Raw genomic sequence first — 18,794 nt, forward strand, 5'->3', positions numbered from 1 at the left:
GGGCCCATTTCTTTACGTGCATTTACATTTGTGGGACATAACAAGGAACTGATTCATGTGCTTTAACATATATGAGTCCACCAGGTAACCCAGTAGGAATACATCCCTGTATATTTTACTAAGCAATGCACTGTACTAAAGTCACATAATTAAGAGCAAACACTGTTAGGGTGATTAAACAAGGACAGCTAGTTGGGCGGGATAAGCTATGAGTCAAGACTGGAATAGGAGAGAAATGCATGCAGATTTTTTTTTTTCTGGAAAATGACTATGAAAGTAATAGGATGTGAGAATGCAGACTGGATTCAACTGACTCTGGATCCAGTGGCGAGCTCTTGTGAACATGATAATGCATCTTCGGGTTCTATGTAAGACGAACGATTTCTTCTCCAAATAAGCGACTTCTAATTAGTTCCTTAAAAATAATATAACTTCATTACTAATATTTATCAATTTTTTTTCTTCGTGAGGGGTGGAGTTCAAGTGGGTTTACTCGGCACGGCGGCCACTGATTGGCCTATTGTAGCCTGCCCCTGGTGATTATGATGATGGAGAATTTGGTGGAATGAAGATTGACAGGTGAAACCGAAGTACTCGGAGAAAACCTGCCACAGCACCACTTTGTCCATCACAAATCCCACTTGACCAGACCCCGAGATCGAATCCGGGATGCCGCGGTGGGGGGCCAGCGACTAACCGCTTGAGTTATGGCGCGGCTTATTGTGATTCACTTCCTCTGTAGGCCTCACAGCCAGTGAAGCTTTGTTTAATTTCATTCGCTATTTATTGAAATAATAGGCTGATAGAGCTACATGAAATTTTTCTATCTTTACATATTATCAATTTGAAACAGATGAAATTGGGAAGATAATTATTCGCGAAGGCAGTATGCTCTGTGGGCTATGTAAACACGTTGTATGAACTATAGAGATTATTTGGCGTCGGGGCACAACGAAGAGAGAGAAGGAAGTTGTCTCTGCCTGGTTGAAAGCAGAAACTGAGAAACAGGAAGAAGTCAGTCTAAATTAGAGCGAAATCTCAGTTTTGAAACAACCAGCAGTTCGCTTCATCTCATACTCTGCGATAGTTACACAATTACTACACACACTATAGCCGCAAATCAAGAAGTAAAACTGTATAACAGACCCACATATCCCTGACTTAACAATTTCTCAAACCCATTTCGATTGTGTAGCGGGAGTCTTTACTAACCAGCAGCTTATCGCCGAACCGTTTTAATCTGGAATTGGACAAGGTGATCTAAAGAGAAGTGGTAGCACTTTCAACTATGCAAGCCACTTGTCTTTCCTCTTCGCTTCGCCGATGCGACTCAACACTGCAAGGACAAATCCATTACTATATCTTCTCGCGTATCTCCCTTCAGTTGTGTCTCTCAACCTCCACTCCCCCCCTCACACACAACTAACTTGGAAAGTTGTACTTGCTGATCTGTCTTTGAACTTGTCGTGATGTCCATGATGTCTTGTAACATGTTACGAACATACATCTACAAAATCAATCTAAGGCACAATAATTTCGTAGGAATACTAGGGAAAGACCCGTTGAAAATAAAGGGAAACTGAAAATATTAATACAGATAGCATATCTGTCATATAATGTTCCAGAGAAACCACTCATCTAAGATAAGAATGCAACTCAGAAATTTACTTAGACGGAAGTGTATGCCTGCAAAGTTTACGTATTTCTTATGCTAAACGGCGATAGACTTTCTGACAGCTGCTCTTTCAGAATAACTTATGAGCATTGCCCCAATTACTCTTAAGAAGAGTCCGTTTGTAACCATATATAAATTTTTTTCCCTTGGCACTACAGCCGCAGTGGGCCTAAGCCTACCTTCATGAACATCTCCGTTCACTTCGGTTTTTCTAGATCTTACACATTCGGTAGGACTCCTTAGGCGGGTGATCAGCTCGTCGCAAGGCCTCTACCTGTACACAAACACAGAAAAACGGACACACACACAAACTAAATATCCATGCCCCGAGTGGGATCCGAACCCACGATCCCGGTTTCCGAGCGAGCGAAGACAGTGCATGCCTCAGACCGCTCGGCTACTGTGACCGGCAGTGTATAAGAATAATATATAAGTATTCAGTTCGTACCTCACAGGAAACAGATCCGAACCCACGATCCCGGTTTCGAAGCGAGCGAAGACAGTGGCATGCCTTAGACCACTCGGCTACCGTGGCCGGCTGTGACTAAATATGCTGAGGATTATTCATTGTCTGAAATATGAACAGTGTGATATAACTTGCAAGACGATTCGACAGCTGTTTTCACTCCCGTCTTCAGGTGTTCGTTATTACACAGACAGATGTTATTCCGTTCTTGGTATAATATTGCCGGCAACAGGTTAAGTTTGAACCCATGAGATTCTGAACAGGGCGTACTAGGCTAGAATGCTCTATGCGGATCACTAGAACAAACAGACCTCAGCTAACGGAGAGTATCCATCATAATATAACGAATCAAGCATTGTCACGGACACTTAGAATATCACAGCATCTATAAGCGACGCAACATTAAACCAAACGTGCTTGTTGGCCGTCCAGCATTCATTTAAATTGATGAATATAAATACAAGAATACGAGAAAGTCAGAGGAGATAGCTGGGACATTTGGAAACAGTGGAAAATTCCCTGTCGCACGAAGATTCTATCAGTGAGAAATTCACAAGAAGGTGAGAGCTGGGACCTCCATAAATTTGAAGGCGAGAACTATTTTACTGAACGCTTTTGTGGTTACATTTCACAAAACTTAGAAAAGAAGAACACTGCATAACGCTGTCACATTTCATATTCTAAGATGAGATATTAAGCAATTACATTAGGAATGAAACACTGAACTATTACGGTTGTTTATTTGTGGTAAAAGACTGAACTCACTAAACAATTACCATGTCTGAATCAGTAAGACGCTCTGGTAATTCTCCTTTCAGCATCAAACCATTTCCTTGAAATATACTATTCCTTTTGAACGAAATCAGGAGTATGAACACAATTGCGCTGTAAGGACTATCATAATTTTCAGGTAAGTATTAATAGGACGATCAACTGAAGAAGTGTGGGATGAGCAGGATATGTAGCACGCGTCGGGGAGATGGTAAATTCGGAAAAGAAACCTGGGATACCTAAGCGTGAAAGTAAGACATGAAGCACATCTCGAAGACACAGAATGTGAGCATCTAGAAGGTAAAGCTGTCTCTGTAACAGGCCGTGGACGCCCATAGGGTTGTAAGAAAACGAGGCTCCCACATTTTGTCTAGACAATCGGGTCACAGATGGCGGTGAGGTTGTTAGCTTCAAGCGCCGGCAGCAATTTACTTCCACTCATTTCTGTTAGAAGTTGAGTCGACCATAAGGCCATAGGGCGACTGAAACGATTAGGTCAATTGTAAATTCCAGTGACCTCATCGGGATTCGAACACGCCACCTTCCAGCTTGTAGCACGGTGCCCCAACAAACTACGCTATTGCGTGCCCCAAATGTGAGCGTCTAGATTCGATTTGTATGGTACAGGATAGGGAGAGTGGCGGGGTGTTGTGAATACGGTAAAGAACCTTGTAGTTCCATGAGAGGAGGCTAATTTCTGACTAGTTGAGCAACTATTAGAAGAAGAGAAGAAGACTGTTTCATAGGTGTTTATCAAGAATGGGCGTTAAAGATAATCTAGAATGCTTAGCTTCTGAGAGGTCCTTGGATCGAATATTTGTTTGTGGCTCTCTTCACTGAAGTACTTAAAAGGCAGAGTAACCAGCTTGCTTCGGAAAGCAAGCAAATCTCTTCCCTTGACTCCGATTGGAGTCCTTGGCCTTATGGCAAAGAATGGAATATTTCAGCCCAAGAAGGCAACAAACAATGTAAACGGAAATACGACTAAGCTTATAATAAGCTTCTTGTAAGATAAACTGCATCAGGCACGGATGTAATAAAGAAGTTCACATTTTTGTACAAGAACGGAATTTATATTTTGCTGTAATATGAGCTGCAGAGAATTTCCTCTGGTAAATACATGATTACAATTTATTTAGTGATACTGCATGTACGGAGCTCACTGGGTTTATATACACACAGCCACACGACTTGACAGGATATCTAACTCGGTACAACTTGGTATTTCTTTATTTATGTTTTATTTAATGACCTACAGGGGTTCAGAATATAGCGTCAAATGGTAGAATTATTAATGAATAATGAATTAGAAAGGACATGGACCGAAGGGAGATGAAGTGACGGAAACTGGAGAAAACTACATAATGAGGAGCTTCATAACCTGTATTCTTCTCCAAGTATAATTAGTATGATCAAGTCAAGGAGGATGAGGTGGGCAGGTCATGTAGTATGAAAGGGAGTGTAGACGAATGCGTATAGGATATTGGTGGGAAAGCCAGAAGGAAAGAGACCACTAGGAAGACCAATATGTAGGTGGGTGGACAATATTAAAATGGATCTTAGAGAGAAATGATAGGATGGTATGGATTGGATTGATATGGCTCAGGATAGGGACCAGTGGAGGGCTCTTGTGAACAAGGTAATGAATCTTCTTGTTCCATAAAACTCTGGGAAGTTCTTGAGCGGCTGCACAATTGGCGGCTCCTCAAGAAGGGTTCAGTTCCATGAGTGAGTGAGCGATGGATTGAAGCGGTAGCGGTTTATATCAAAACTCTACCAGGAATTCGCCTGGTGGAACTGAGGAAAACCATAAAAGACCTCTGTCACGATAAGCTGTGCCCTGGCTGACCACGGTGAGTAGACAGACAGAGAATGATGTGACCATCGTACGGGGCCGTGTCCCAACAGGGGTTACCAGCCGAATCTTAGTTGCCAAGGCGATCGCTGCACCATTGGGACGGTGTGCGAACCCAGTCCTGTATGCCCGCGATTTTATTGCGTTTGTGCTGCCATTTTCTACGGAGAAATCCCTCGTCGGAAGAGTTCTATCTAATGTCCAAGAGATACACAGTTTAAAAAATTAATTCTGTATTGAAACATGAAAAATAACTTAATGCTTTGAAGCTGAAGAAGAAAAATAAATTACCTTCGTTAATTTAAGTATATTGTCACGTTTCCGGTGTTCCGTGACCAATAGTAACAGGTTCTGGATTGGATGACTGGATTTATTAACACCTTCGTTTACAATCTCCCTTAATCACAATCAATTATAGCGCTATCGTTATCTATCCACTTCATGAATCACTAGGACACGCTATCCGTTTCCTGGCAACGGCTTTGTCACAGATGCTATCACTTTAAATCACTATGAAATCTTCTTGCCATTTTTTGTTCAATCACCTTGGACTGCCGACCCTCCAGAACTCGATCAAATTCTCCAATTCTAATTCTCTTATCCACTCTCGCTACAAACAAACCCTCGTTATACTACAGACACGGCACGGACCAAAAGAAAACACTTTCTTCTATTAGGGATGCGTGTTTGCATCTTCGTTGCCTAGCACCATGCATGGCGAGGACCACATATAAAACACCTCTACTGTTTCAAGAATTGTTGTGTTACCTAGTAACTAGTTGTAGCATTGTCCAAAGATAACACAGCTATTGTTGCGTGTTCGCTGAACGTGTATACTCAGTCGTGATCTAACAATGGTCATATTCGTCACAATATTTTAAAACATTTACAGTTTAAAAAGTTAATTATACATTGGATTAGGTCAGAGGGCCCAATGGTTGAAGCTGGAGATATATTTGTTTCGTTAATTCAGGTTTATCAAGGGCCTGCTTTTTCTTGTATGCCTATGTAAGACTAGTAAATATCACCATTTAGTAGATCGGGATGTGATAACCTGTGAGAGATATTGTTTTGCAGGAATTTGTGCCTCAGTTTTCAAGATAGAGTGATTGCTAAGATGGAGGTAGCGCTTTTCTGCGAAACGTGACTGCTTACGTAAAAACAAATCGAAAGACGTCACTTACGCCAGTAATTTTAATATCTTCATTCGATTTGTTACTGAGTGTCCTATTGGTAACTGTGTAGCCCTTTGCAACAAAAACGTAAATTCACTACCGTATCTAGAAATCCTTTCACAAATTTGTCACTGCTTTGAAGATTTATTCCAGGTAAGCTGAAATTTGTTAAGATATGTCAGCCCTCAAAGCATAAATTAAAGTATTGCATTAACTCTCCCAACACAGAACAACCTGGCTGAAGAGATAACTCTTGGAGGTCTCCTATTCGAATCCCAAGAGGGACATAGACTGTCCCGAATGAGAATGTTGTGGTTATCTCCGTCTTTCTAAATGCATGCCTGCCTTCAAATAAAAGGGGCTAAGATTGATTTAAGCCGGTCTCGGTAGCCGAGCGGTCTAAGGCATGTACTGTCTTCGCTCGCTCGGAAGCCGGGATCGTGGGTTCGGATCTGTTTCCTGTGAGGTACGAACTGAATTCTTATATATTATTCTTATACACTGCTGGTCACGGTAGCCGAGCGGTCAAGGTATGCACTGTCTTCGCTCGCTCAGAAGCCGGGATCGTGGATTCGAATACCACTCAGAGCATTGATGTTTGTGTACAGGTAGAGGCCTTGTGACGAGCTGATCACCCGCCAAAGGAGTCCTACCGAATGTGTAAGATCTAGAAAAACCAAAGTGAACGGAGAAGTTCATGGAGGTAGGCCTAGGCCCACTGGGGCCGTAGTGCCAAAGAAAAAGAAAGATCGATTTAATTCCAGCCCTTCAAGTTTACTGAAAGTGATCATTTTCTCATATAATGAGGCCAAATAATCTCTGCGGTTGATATAGAATCATTAAATTTACTGTTAAAAGTACAGATTACATTGTTTAACTTGTATTGACGCTACAGGTCTATATGTATAATCTGGGTTACTGAAGGCCCGTTCAGACGAACTTCAATATAAATATGATTATATAAACGAAACTGAATTATGAACTAACTTCTTGTTAGTCCTGTACACGCCGTTACATCTATTTGAGTTTCGACATAGAACCCTCACATTTGAATTGTGTGCCATTTGTGAGCGCAAGGCCTACGGTTTAGGCAGTGACTAGTAAGACTTGTTGAACAGAGTACAGTTGCACACATAATTAATGGGTTTTTTGGACTTTTTCCATCGTACAGTATTCTAGAGAATAGAAAACACGACGTTTCGGAAGCTGAATCCCTTTACATCCTCAGGTGAAGGGGAAAATACACCTACTGGGTTCTGTCCCTTAGAAAGAATGATTGAGGTTAGCTCTTTCTAAGGGACCGAACTGAGGAGATGTCTACCCCTCTTCATCTGAGGAAGAAAACAGATCCAGTTTCCGAAACGTCGTGTTTTCTATTCTCTAGAATACCGGATCATGGAAAAAGTTCCCCAAACCCAGTTATTTTATGTGTTATACACCATCGTCAGAACACTTCAGGGTCCAGATTAGAGTTGGTTTTACGGGTAGGACTATTTTCTTCACACAAACTACATGAATTGCATAAGAATATACCGAACATCCCGGACGAGATGATAGCATTCATGTTTCATACTAGAGGCCCTCCGGTTCAAATCTTGGCCAGGAAACCGGATATACTGACTGAGGCTTTCGGGAGCTTCCCTTATTCTCTCTAGGCAAACTTCGACATTGTAGAAAGCAGTCTTTTGGGATTTGGCACCGTGTATAAGTGGTGTTAACCGACGTTTCGGAGGAGCGTATCGCCTCCATCTTCAGGGTAGAAGAAAATATAAGAATTCTGCAANACATTGTATCTAAAACTAGGTAATGTCCTCGTCTACTCGCATTCCTTCCGGTTCGTTATTTACTGACTGTCCCGTCATTCGACGCTAGAGGTCTAATTACAATCTCAGCACCCGACAGCGTCGATAAATTAACAAAAAATTTCAACGATGTATATTCCATTTCGGACCAATCACAGTGGCCTCGCGGTCTAAGGCATGAACTATCTTAGCTTGCTCGAACGCTAGGATCGTGGGTTCGAATCAAAGTGAAGGCATGAATATTTGTATTGTGTTTGTGTTGGACTATGTGTAGGTAGAGGCCTCTCGATGGACTGGTCCCCCATTCGAGGAGTTTTATTGAATATACTGGCACGTACTATATGATTCTTTCGGCATCAGAGAAGCAGATTAATTGAAAAAGCATTCAAACAAATAAACGGTAGGATTTAATTTATAAGAAGTAAAGTCAAATTATAAAAATAATACGTTTAAATTTTCAAATCACTTATAATACTGGCATCCGTTGCAAACTTAACAAATATTTTTCTTCTAGACATGACTGAAAGTTGCAATATGTACTGGTGAGTCGAGAGTTTCCGCATTTGTTCCTTGAGTAACATTTCCTTATGAAAGTAGACAGGGAAATTAAAATGGCCGTATAAATTTTTAAATGATCTCTAATGTCAAATTTCACCAAATTCCGTCCAACAGCTTTCGAGTTAAAACATGTTGACGAAGGGCCGGTAGACAGACACGATCCCGCCCTATAGGCCTATGTACATCATGCGTAGTGCACGATACTCTGATCTCATCTTGCAAACTTCGAGTAAGTTATGTTCCCCTACCCAAGGATGCATATAGACCTGGAGGTCTGACTCTGAAGTAGGCCGTTCTTCTCGACAGAAACGTGAGAGGAATATACTTTTTTATCCTACTGTATATTCTAAGGGGAGTAGGTGGCCGTGACATAGCTCAGGCGGTTATTCGCCGGCCAGGGTTCGAGCCCGGATCAAGTCACGTGGGCAAAGTGGCATGGGGGAAGTTTTCCTCTGTGTACTTTGGCTTCCCCTACCAATTCACATTCCAATTGCCCCATAGTCATCATCATCTATCATCTGGAGCTGGTACAATAGGTCAAACAGTTGCCGCAGTACCTAGTGGACTAAATCTCACCCCATGAGAGAAGGGAGGGGTGGGAGCAGGCCTGCATTCTCGAGTATATCTATATAGGAAATGTGACCTGGGAACATTACATGATATTGAAATAGTTATGAAATTCTCAAAGACTATAAAGCACGTGCCATCTTCTATTATGACACTTCTTGTAATGATGTGAAAACAGACGAACACCTAGGACCCGCTTTCACGGCGAACAAACGATTTCTTACTATTCGCGGGCGCGATAACGTCCTACTGGCCCAGTGGGCCAATATGTTCCTTGGTTACGTGCATTCAAACTCGATATTACCATTGAAAGGGTGGTAAATATATTCCTACACAGATTTTAGCCTACTAAAAATCAGGATGAACACGATAGGAAAGGGCGTAGCCCCTACTCCTTAATACAAGACAGTGCATGGAATTTCAACAGTGTTATTTGCAGTGTACATGCTGCCCTTTATAAAACTTTATTCACGGTTTAAGATATATAAGAAAAAGTCCACTATGTTAGAGACGGAGGCTGACTGACGGACGGACATATAGACAGACGAACTTCTGGCGAATTTGTGCAAAGATCTCCAACATAAAACCTTATCAAAATCAGTCTAAAGGTTATTGAGTTAAGGGATAACACAACAAAAGAAAACTGTAGATATCTTGTGGATCCATAAGATTTAGCCCTCCAGTTAAAAGAGTACTGGAAATGAAATTTGTGTTTTACTTCTCTCTACGACTTTTATTCTGAAACAATCTTCTCTCCCATAAGCATTTCGAGTTATGCCCCACTTACGCTCGAAATGCTGGCAGAAATGCGCGTTGGGCTCCATGCAAAGTGTCCGACCGTGGCCAAATCTGGAAATGACCGAAAACTTTTAGTATAAATCTCCCTCTTTGAATTCAAAGAAAAGCGGTCCGACTGTTTAGGAGCTGATACTCAGACATGATCCCACATAAAGCGTTCCTTTTTACTTTGAGGCGAACACGTAACGCTCATAACCGACAAAACACGACTTAACACAGAGCGACTTAAAGCATAACCGAAAGGGATCCGTTCCTGCAAAAAGAGTAAAAGTAAAGTAACGTAAAGCTATCCCTGTAACAGGCCGTGAAGGCCCATAAGGTTGTGAGATGTTGAGGTTCCCACATTATCTAGAAAATCGGCTGAAAGATGGCGGTAAGGTTGTCAGCCTTACGCGCCGGCAGCGCTTTACACCCCAGGAAAATTATTTATTTAATTCCTGGTACTCATTTGTGTGAGAGGCTGAGTGAACCCCAGGGCCAAGTGCAGCCAGAAGGTTTAGGTCAATTTAAAAAAACCCAATGATCTTATCGGTATTTGAACCCGTGACCTTCCGACCTTCCTTAACCACTACGCTACCGGGTGTCCCACTGTATAAAGAGTAATTCTATTAAATCAGTTTTGTACTGATCAGCCTCACGGGAGCCGGGATAGCTCAGTCGGTATAGCGATTGGCTGTGGGTTGGACGACGGAAAGGTCGGAGTCTCGGTTGGCTTAAGAATTTTCTCTTCTTCATGTTGTCCAGACCGGCTTTGGGGTCCACCCAACCTCTCCTGTACAATGGGTACCGGGGGCTCTTTCCCCCGGGAGTAAAGCTGAGCACTCACCTCCAACTAGTTCCGAGATCAAGAAAACATGGATCTATACACCCACTTCACCATACGCCTCCATTATGTAGTACTTAGTTAAGTACAGGGACAAATTTATCTTTTAATTATGAACTTCACGGAACAGAGCGATGCTTGAAAATTCACTAATCGTTCAGCTAGTCGAAATATTCTCCGACTTTTATGGAACCCGAAGGTTCGCTAAAGTGCTCACAACAGCCCACTACTGGGCCTGTCCTATTTCTGTACGATTTGTAGCAGGTGGGACTGCTGCGAGTTGCAGGTCTACCAAATAGGCCTAATTAAACCTACTGGTCGGTAAAGACTAGACAGTCGTTCTGCATAGCGGCATAGCGCCTACGCAACGTCACAGGTAGTAAGCCTGGGTACGAGCAAAACCACAAACGCATTAAAAAGCGATTTAAAACGCGCCGGAGTCTGAACTCTTTCTGCGACATATTAATTCTATTGATCTTTAGGGAGGAAATCTTGACAGACATACTCTGTTAATATGACGGCGGCGAATAGTGGTTCAAATATGTAAGGCAGCAATGGTTTTATTTATTTAATCATTAAAATAATTAGATTTGATGCAATAAACTTCTCCATATAATTATATTAAATCAGTTTTACAAATGAGACTGCATTTTTGTCAAATGCGGATTTCAAGAATAAACAGAGTTCCATATATATAATTTGTTGGGGGCAAAAGCGGGAGTAGCTGCATGCGCACCTTTTTATTTGTACAGGGCCTAAACACGGAAAAATTTGTGGATGCCGCACAGAGAGATCCATGTTTTCAGAAGTACAATGCTATAATGATATCCCAGTTTTTCACAAGGCCTTGATGCGCGGCGAAATTATCAAGAACGTAATTCTCGCGTTTGGCGAGAAATTGTTGTGGCTCTGCTACAACTCATATCAAAGCTTTCTGCCTTCAGGATAGTAATAAGGCAGATTCGTGGCGGGTTTGACAACCACGTATGTAAACATAGCATGAAGGCTATTCCTCACCCTGTGATATGATTCACAGTAGCTTACCGGAGTCTCGTCTCCAGTCAACACACAAACGTTCCAGCACTCGTAGCAAGCCCTAGATATGAAACATAACGTTACACGAATCTGCATTATATCCACTAACCTAGCCTATAGACAAGAATTACTGGCACAGAGCTTATAATAATCTGATAGTAACTTACGTATGCCTGAATAACCTTTAATCTCCTTTTGGCTTCTACGAGTACATGACAAAATTTTATCATTATATTTGATAATTCAATCCAAATTTGGATTTACACATAGATAATAAAGAATATATAAACGTGTTTCAGTGAATTTCAGAAATTCGTCTCCCGAATTAATAATAATATTATTATTATTATAGGTCTACAGTCTTTTGTCGGGCCTTGGCCGCTTTTTCATTTTTGATCCTATACTCAGTCAGTAGAACTCCTTGAACGGGGTATCAGCCCGTTGCAAGGCCTCTACCTATACAATGAACAACATAAACACAGGATAAACACGCACAGGCATTCATGACTTGAGTGGGATTCGAACACACGATCTCAGCGTTCGAGCGAGTGAAGACAGTTTATGTTTTAGTCCGCGTGTCCACTGTGATCGGCCGAAAGGCAATGTACTGCGCTTACACTACACAATTTCTCGTAAAATATGCCTACAGATCGAATATCTGAAAATAAAAAACATGTTATTGGTAATCACTTCTGGTACCTTACAAAAATAACTTTCATTCCTGAAGAATTCCTTTCCATGACAATTAGCTGTTTGCATAACTGCCTGCAATAGGCCGGTCACTTCCCCTCCCCAAAATCGCACTCACTATTTCTTCTGGTGCTTGATTTGTCTGGGTCCACCATCTGTTACAAATAATGAAGCCTAGTGAACGTACACAGGCCTCCGTGCGCTACACTCTCACAAAATATGACGAGTTTAGGAAGCAAACAACTGAGCAAATATAGTTAAATGTTATAAGCGAAGCTCCACAAAAATGTCAGCTTTCTTTAAGTACCCGGCAGATCTGGGCACTATGACATGGTGCCGATGGGCCAGTCGTCACGTTGGGCCACTTGCAGGCGCTTCAAGCACGTGACACTCCTGTACATAAGCGAGCCGGTGCTGCTCTGTGACGGTGATCACTGATTCCAGACGAAATTTGGAAAGAACGGCAAACGTCACTCACTCGATCACCGCTGAAGTTTCCGTACCGCACGAATATTAAGATTTTATTTATGACATATGAACATATATTTTATACTGCCATGCAGTTCACTACTAAGTCAGGCAGAGGTACAGATGGAACACCACGTACTATGCAGCATACTGAGAAGGGCTACCACGGTAACTTGTCTCTTACTGACAATTTTTCGTATTGTGAAATGTTAGCACGACAGTAATTAAACGGATTTAATTTCTTAGTAACAGAATTATGTAAATAATGCGCTGAAATACATAATAAAACCTTTACTAAATACTAGATATGAACATATGAAGGTTCGGTAAGGTATAATATTGATAGTAAATAGGGGCCTATTTCTTCTTCCATTCTCCTCGTTCACTGCAAGGCCTCTGACGCAAGGAAAAGGCGGACATATATTCCTACACCAAACGGCATTCGAACCCGCGCTCCCTGTGTGTGAGCGGTTCCAGAACGTAAGCGTTCCACATCGCAAGTTCTGTGATCAGCAAAACTGTAATCCCAGAATTCTCTTGATTAAAGAAACTATACTTCAAATACAAAATCCATTACCCAGTAACACTAACATCACTGTCACAGAAATATTCTCTGCTATGAGAAGATAAAAAAGAGAGGAGAAATTTTGCGTCACAAATTGAATTCACGTACCTATGTCTACTTTTCTGTTGCGCCAAGACGTAGTAGTTAATTGTTATCAAGAAATGTGTCATTACCTCGCGCTTAGTGTGTGAAAAGTGGACGTTATCGCCCGTAACACGTTAAAAGCATATGCAGCGCGTGCAATCAAACAGAGTTACCGCTTGTGTTATAACTTTATGACTCCACACGAAAGTATTTTCTTGTTAAAACGACTGGCTTTTGTCAACACCATGACGCTATAATTTGGATTTATTTTGCGGTTACTGGCATGTGTTCGGTCATCTTGAAATCATTTCGTCTCATATTAAAAAATGTCGCGAATTTGTATAGAATTAAACTATTCATGCGAGTCATTTCAAACCTGTTTTACGCGACGCAAAGCGAGCGTACTTCTAAATACGTGTTATAACGGCACTCATCGAAGAAGTCAAGATTTGCACATTAAATATACGTTACTAATAAACGTTACACCAATGGACGGTAGGACCAAGTAAATTTATCTATAAGGAAGCAATATTTAAAATAGTGACACGCACAACAAGCGATCGTGAACATTATAGAAAAATAAATCATTAACTACGTGAAAATAAGCGTTAATTATCGCTGAAATTAATTATGGCTATTTCAAATTATGATATAAAACGTCCGTGTACAATCATGGTGTACAAAGACAAAAATAACACCGTCTAATGTGACTATTTAAGTAATTTTTGTCTTTGTAATTTTTAGTGTGACGGACCAGAGTAAAACAAATTAAAATCATAGCGTATTTAACTACCTTTCATTACGCCAAAAATCCAGTCATGAACCGAATGTATATTAATATGCATAGCACAGGAAAACGTCTACTTCCCTCTTCGTTGTCTTCATAATTTCCCCACTTAAGGAGACACGGCGTTATGATTCTTCGAAAGCAAACATCTTGTGACTTCCACGGCGCTAATATTAGTTGTTTTAACATCATACGGGCCCACTGTGTAGAAAGGCGTTAATAAAGATGCAACAAAAACACGTAAACATTTGTTCTAAGAGACTGATACAATGTCGTTAAGGTGTCCTCGACTTCTCACGGTACAGACTAGCAACAGCACGGCACTTGGTCATTGAAAGGTACGCGGGGAGCGAGTCCTCTAGCCTGACGGCGGCTGGGGCTCTTGTGGCCGCGAGTGCTGCTACTGAATTCCCCCAGTGCGTCCACACGTTACACATGCTGCTCTTATGTTTGATCGGCAATGAAAGGGTCGCAGAATAATATGTACCACTGTCGCGGGCTGTAACACAATTACATTAAACTGTCCACTTATATAAGAATAAGGACCCAACCCTATCAGACTTCTTGAAGCACACGAACACGAGCAGTGTCGGCAACACGGGTCACACTAAAACACACAGGAGATGTGGCAACAGCCCACGCCGGATGCTGGGGGCGTCTGTTCTGACGGACCTCGCGTCTTGGCGGTGGTGGCGGCGTCGGCGAATTACTCACTCATGTTTTCTCGGAACAGGTGTAATACAAGGTCGCGGTGAAGGGAAAACAAACCATTACACTACGCCTCCGGCAGTGACATAACGCACCTCTGCAAATTACCGCGTGGTAAGCAGAAAAAGAAACAGCGTCATGCAAACAGCAACATACTTACCATTGGGTAAAGAGCTGACTAGTCCGTCTTCTGACTCCAAGTGTCGGAGAGGACGAGCTTGTTTCCGGCGTGACATGTTCTTGATCACCGTCCTTGCACAGAACCTCCTCCTTGCTCTTCACGCCCTTTTTGTCTTTAATGATCTGTATGGTCCACCACGATCGCTGGCACCGAACGAAATGACAAACTTCGCTCAAAATTGTGTTCTTCCACCTCCCTTTCTGTCTCTCCCCCTCCTCCACCACCACTCTCCCCTAATTTATCCACATGTCCGCCCCTGTGCGCAGGTCACAATTTATGATTATCAATATTGGCGGCTGGCGATTATGATAATCCCATTCGGCGCAGAGCTCTGTTGCTATTGGCTTGCGCAGCGGCATAAATATGGATATGATAGCTGCGCGGAGAGGCGCGGGGGTGGTTTGTTGTTATGGATGCTGTTGCTGTTGCCCCAACCGCTCACTAGCCTACTGCGGCACCCACTGTTGGGTTGAAGCTCGCTCGCCTACACACGCGCTCCACTATTATACTTGCTTATGAGTGCGCGCGTCAAATAATGTACAGATAGCGGCTGTTCTGTGGGATCGGCGCACAATTACACCGCTCGGCAAACTTCGGGCAGCAATCGGGGAAAGCCCTATAGCTTATGAGGCGGTGACTCGATTCTCGACCGCTGGGAGGCGCACCCTGTCTCATCTGCCTTTTGTGTCACCAACACTCGTAGCACTTATCTCTTTTCGTCAAGAAGATGTCGATTCTTCCACCCCACTCGCTGATATTCGTTAGGTTCGATTCCCGAAAACTCTGAGGCAAGCATTTGGAGACTTACTGCTGCTGTACCGCCGTGACTACAACTTCAAGCACTGGACCGCANACTGCGGTAAGGAACAAGGAAATTTCACATGAAGACTTGCATCTGACTTTAACAGATTAGTGATATTTTCAAAAGACAATTTTACATCTCAACACTATAAAACAACAGGGCTTAAAAACGTTAATTTGAGGGAGAGGTGGAGGCAAGTTTTTTCTGAAAGCAAAATCGTTTACCGTACAGTTTAAACTAAGAAACTTTATAAGAGAAATCACCTGGTCGCAAATTTCGAAGGAAAATAAGAGGGTGAAATCTGATTTCGAAATAGGTCACTGTTAATGGTGATGAATTACAGATAGCCCTGTATATATGTCACATTTAGTTATGACCAGCGCTGGAACAATTCACTTGAGGTCCGAAAATGGAAAATTGCAACGGAGCAGATTTGCACGGTCCAGAATTGTCGAACTTGTATCCGTTATGAACCACGTTCGAATCTCAGCCGGGGAGCAGTTCTTGCCCTTGTTCAATCTTTCCCGAAAGATACACAAATTTACACTAGAGACGGGCTTTCATTTCGTCTTGGGTTTATTCTTATTATCTTTTTTTATTGGTTCAATATTTATTTCTTTGGCCCTCTTTCTGTTGTCTGTTTAATTTTTTTTCGGGCTCGTTTCAGCTCAGATTAATACATTTCTTGAATTTCACTCTTAACTTTGTGTAAAATTCTTGAGGTTGGTCCAAGCAGGTTGCCATTAGGAAGTGCGTCTTCTTTTCAGAGCTTATGCCGTCTGATGCCCACTGTCTGTAAGGATGTCAGCGACTCCATGTTCAGAATGGATTATTTCGACTCCTGACAACTGCGAAATAAGTCACACGAGAAAAAATAAAATAAATTCAATGCAGCCTACTACGAAAACTTTGGAAAAGCCTCCAAATGCAAGGAAGTACATTTGTTGCATATCTGTACATAACGCATGCTTCATTCACAAGACCTGCTACAGGCCTATCTTCCTTGTTCTCCATCTTCTTCTTGACGGAGTTTGTCCCCCGGCCTGTTCCTATTTAGAATTAATTCTTACGTTTTTTTATTGCTAGTAGGGTGGGACCAAGTCCCTTGTACTGCGGCCACTTCTGGCCTATTGTACCAGCCTCAGATGATAGCTGAGGGCGACTGTGGAGCAATTGGTGGAATGAAGATTGGCAGGGGAAACCGAAGTACTCGGAGAAAACCTGTCCCAGCGCCACTTTGTCCACCACAGATCCCACTTGACCAGACCCGGGATCGAACCCGGTCCGCTGAGGTGGGAAGCCAGCGACTAACCGCTTGAGCTATGCCGCGGCCAAATTCTTACGTTAAGAGTCACTCAGAAAATTAGCAGGACCCTTTAGACTGCGGATTGGCCAGCCGCAAGGCCGCTACCTACACAGGAAGAGCACAAGTCACACACCCATATCTGAAACGGAATTTCAGCCCAATTTTTCTACTATGGGAACGAGAGAAGACAATTCGTACATTAGGTCTTGCGGTCGCTGTTATTGACCCTCCTATATCATACTCATGTACTGTAAAACCTAGATTATTTCTCATTCTTGAAGAAATATCCTCTTCTAAACTGCTTCATGGAAGTTCTCTGCAAAAGTATGATAGGATTCTTGGCGCGTGCAAATTACTATTTCGTACAGAAATGATGAAGGTTGTGATAACAACAGGACACTCCGGGGATGGGTGAATATTCCTCACTAAATCTCTTAATCAAATTAGGGAGTGGTACTGCCCATCTAGTCACAGCCTCCAAACTTATTTACTGTATAATTCCAATAAATTACTGCGTTCGTACTCATTTTCTTAATTGCTAAACTAAAGTGGTCCTTATGAAGATGATTTAGTTAGCGCTCTCGCTTCTAGAATCCTGTCCCCCACTTTTAAATGAATCTGGTAGCACAGCTAACCAGAAACAAAGGATATCCTTGAGAAGTGGATAAGTGAGTCAGGCCGGTAATCCTGTGCTGCTCATGTCTAGCCTACGTAAAAGAATTCCCCGCTTTTGAAGAATCCGATAGTTAATATTTGCTTTCAGATAATATATAACCAAATCCTCTCGTTTATGTCTAGGTCTCAAAAATTTGTACTTCATTTAAATTGGCTTTAATGTCTCTCATATGATCCGTCATGTAGGTTTCATACGAAAAAAACGCATTTTCGGAAGCCATTTTGTTTCCGTCTCGAGACAAAATGGTGACGCAACCTGATGGTACTGTTGGAATCCGTTAGGCGCAAGCTCACTGAGACTACTTCCTTCCAAAGAAACAAACGGATTATATCCTATATTTTCCCTGAAGACTGAAGTAGAATCTGCTTCCGAAATATTGCGTTTTCATTATAGAACCTAGGCGAAGCATAATGTATAAGATATTAACTTAAAACTAAGTGTGATCTACCGTTGATATTTAATTTCTATAATTTTATGCAATTTTTGGTTAGCCTATGCGTTCTACATACCCAACGCATATAATATTTCTGACAACAGTTGTATCACATTAAATAAACATATTATGAATCTTCTTATTATGCATCTTATTCAGCTTCCTGTCGCTTCATTCTCCTCGTGTCCAGATATTTTCCTCGACATCCTAATCTCAAGTACTCTTCACAGGACAGATAAAATTGCATTTCTGTATTCTTTCATCTCCAAACTTTAACAGAAATGGAAACATCACGATTTATATGGATGACCCGATATATATATTTTTCATTCTCTTAGTGGGGGGTGGAATCAAACTTGGTCCACTCGGCACAGCGGCCACTGATTGGTCTATTATAGCCTGCCCCGGGTGATTGTGATGATGGATAATTTAGTGGAATTAAGAGGGGCAGGGGAAACGGAAGTACTCGGAGAAAACCCGCCCCAGCGCAACTTTATCTACCACAAATCCCACTTGACCGGACCGGGGGTCGAACCCGGGCCTCCGCGGTGGGAAGCCAACGACTAACG

At 42.1% G+C, this 18,794-nt stretch overlaps 1 protein-coding gene across 2 annotated transcripts in view; it reads right to left on the bottom strand.

Moving 5' to 3' along the window:
• Window positions 1-15,842, bottom strand: part of LOC111871719 (homeotic protein spalt-major) — a 367,842-nt gene extending 352,000 nt beyond the window's left edge. For both annotated transcript variants that reach the window (XM_023865017.2, XM_023865008.2), the window contains exon 1: window positions 14,988-15,842. In XM_023865017.2, the coding sequence (XP_023720785.1) occupies window positions 14,988-15,063 (76 nt within the window). In that variant the 5' untranslated portion in view covers window positions 15,064-15,842. The remainder of the gene's footprint in view (window positions 1-14,987) is intronic.
• Window positions 15,843-18,794: the final 2,952 nt, after the last annotated feature.

The sequence above is a fragment of the Cryptotermes secundus genome, unplaced genomic scaffold, assembly GCF_002891405.2.
Source record: "Cryptotermes secundus unplaced genomic scaffold, Csec_1.0 scaffold428, whole genome shotgun sequence".
Classification (NCBI taxonomy): domain Eukaryota; kingdom Metazoa; phylum Arthropoda; class Insecta; order Blattodea; family Kalotermitidae; genus Cryptotermes; species Cryptotermes secundus.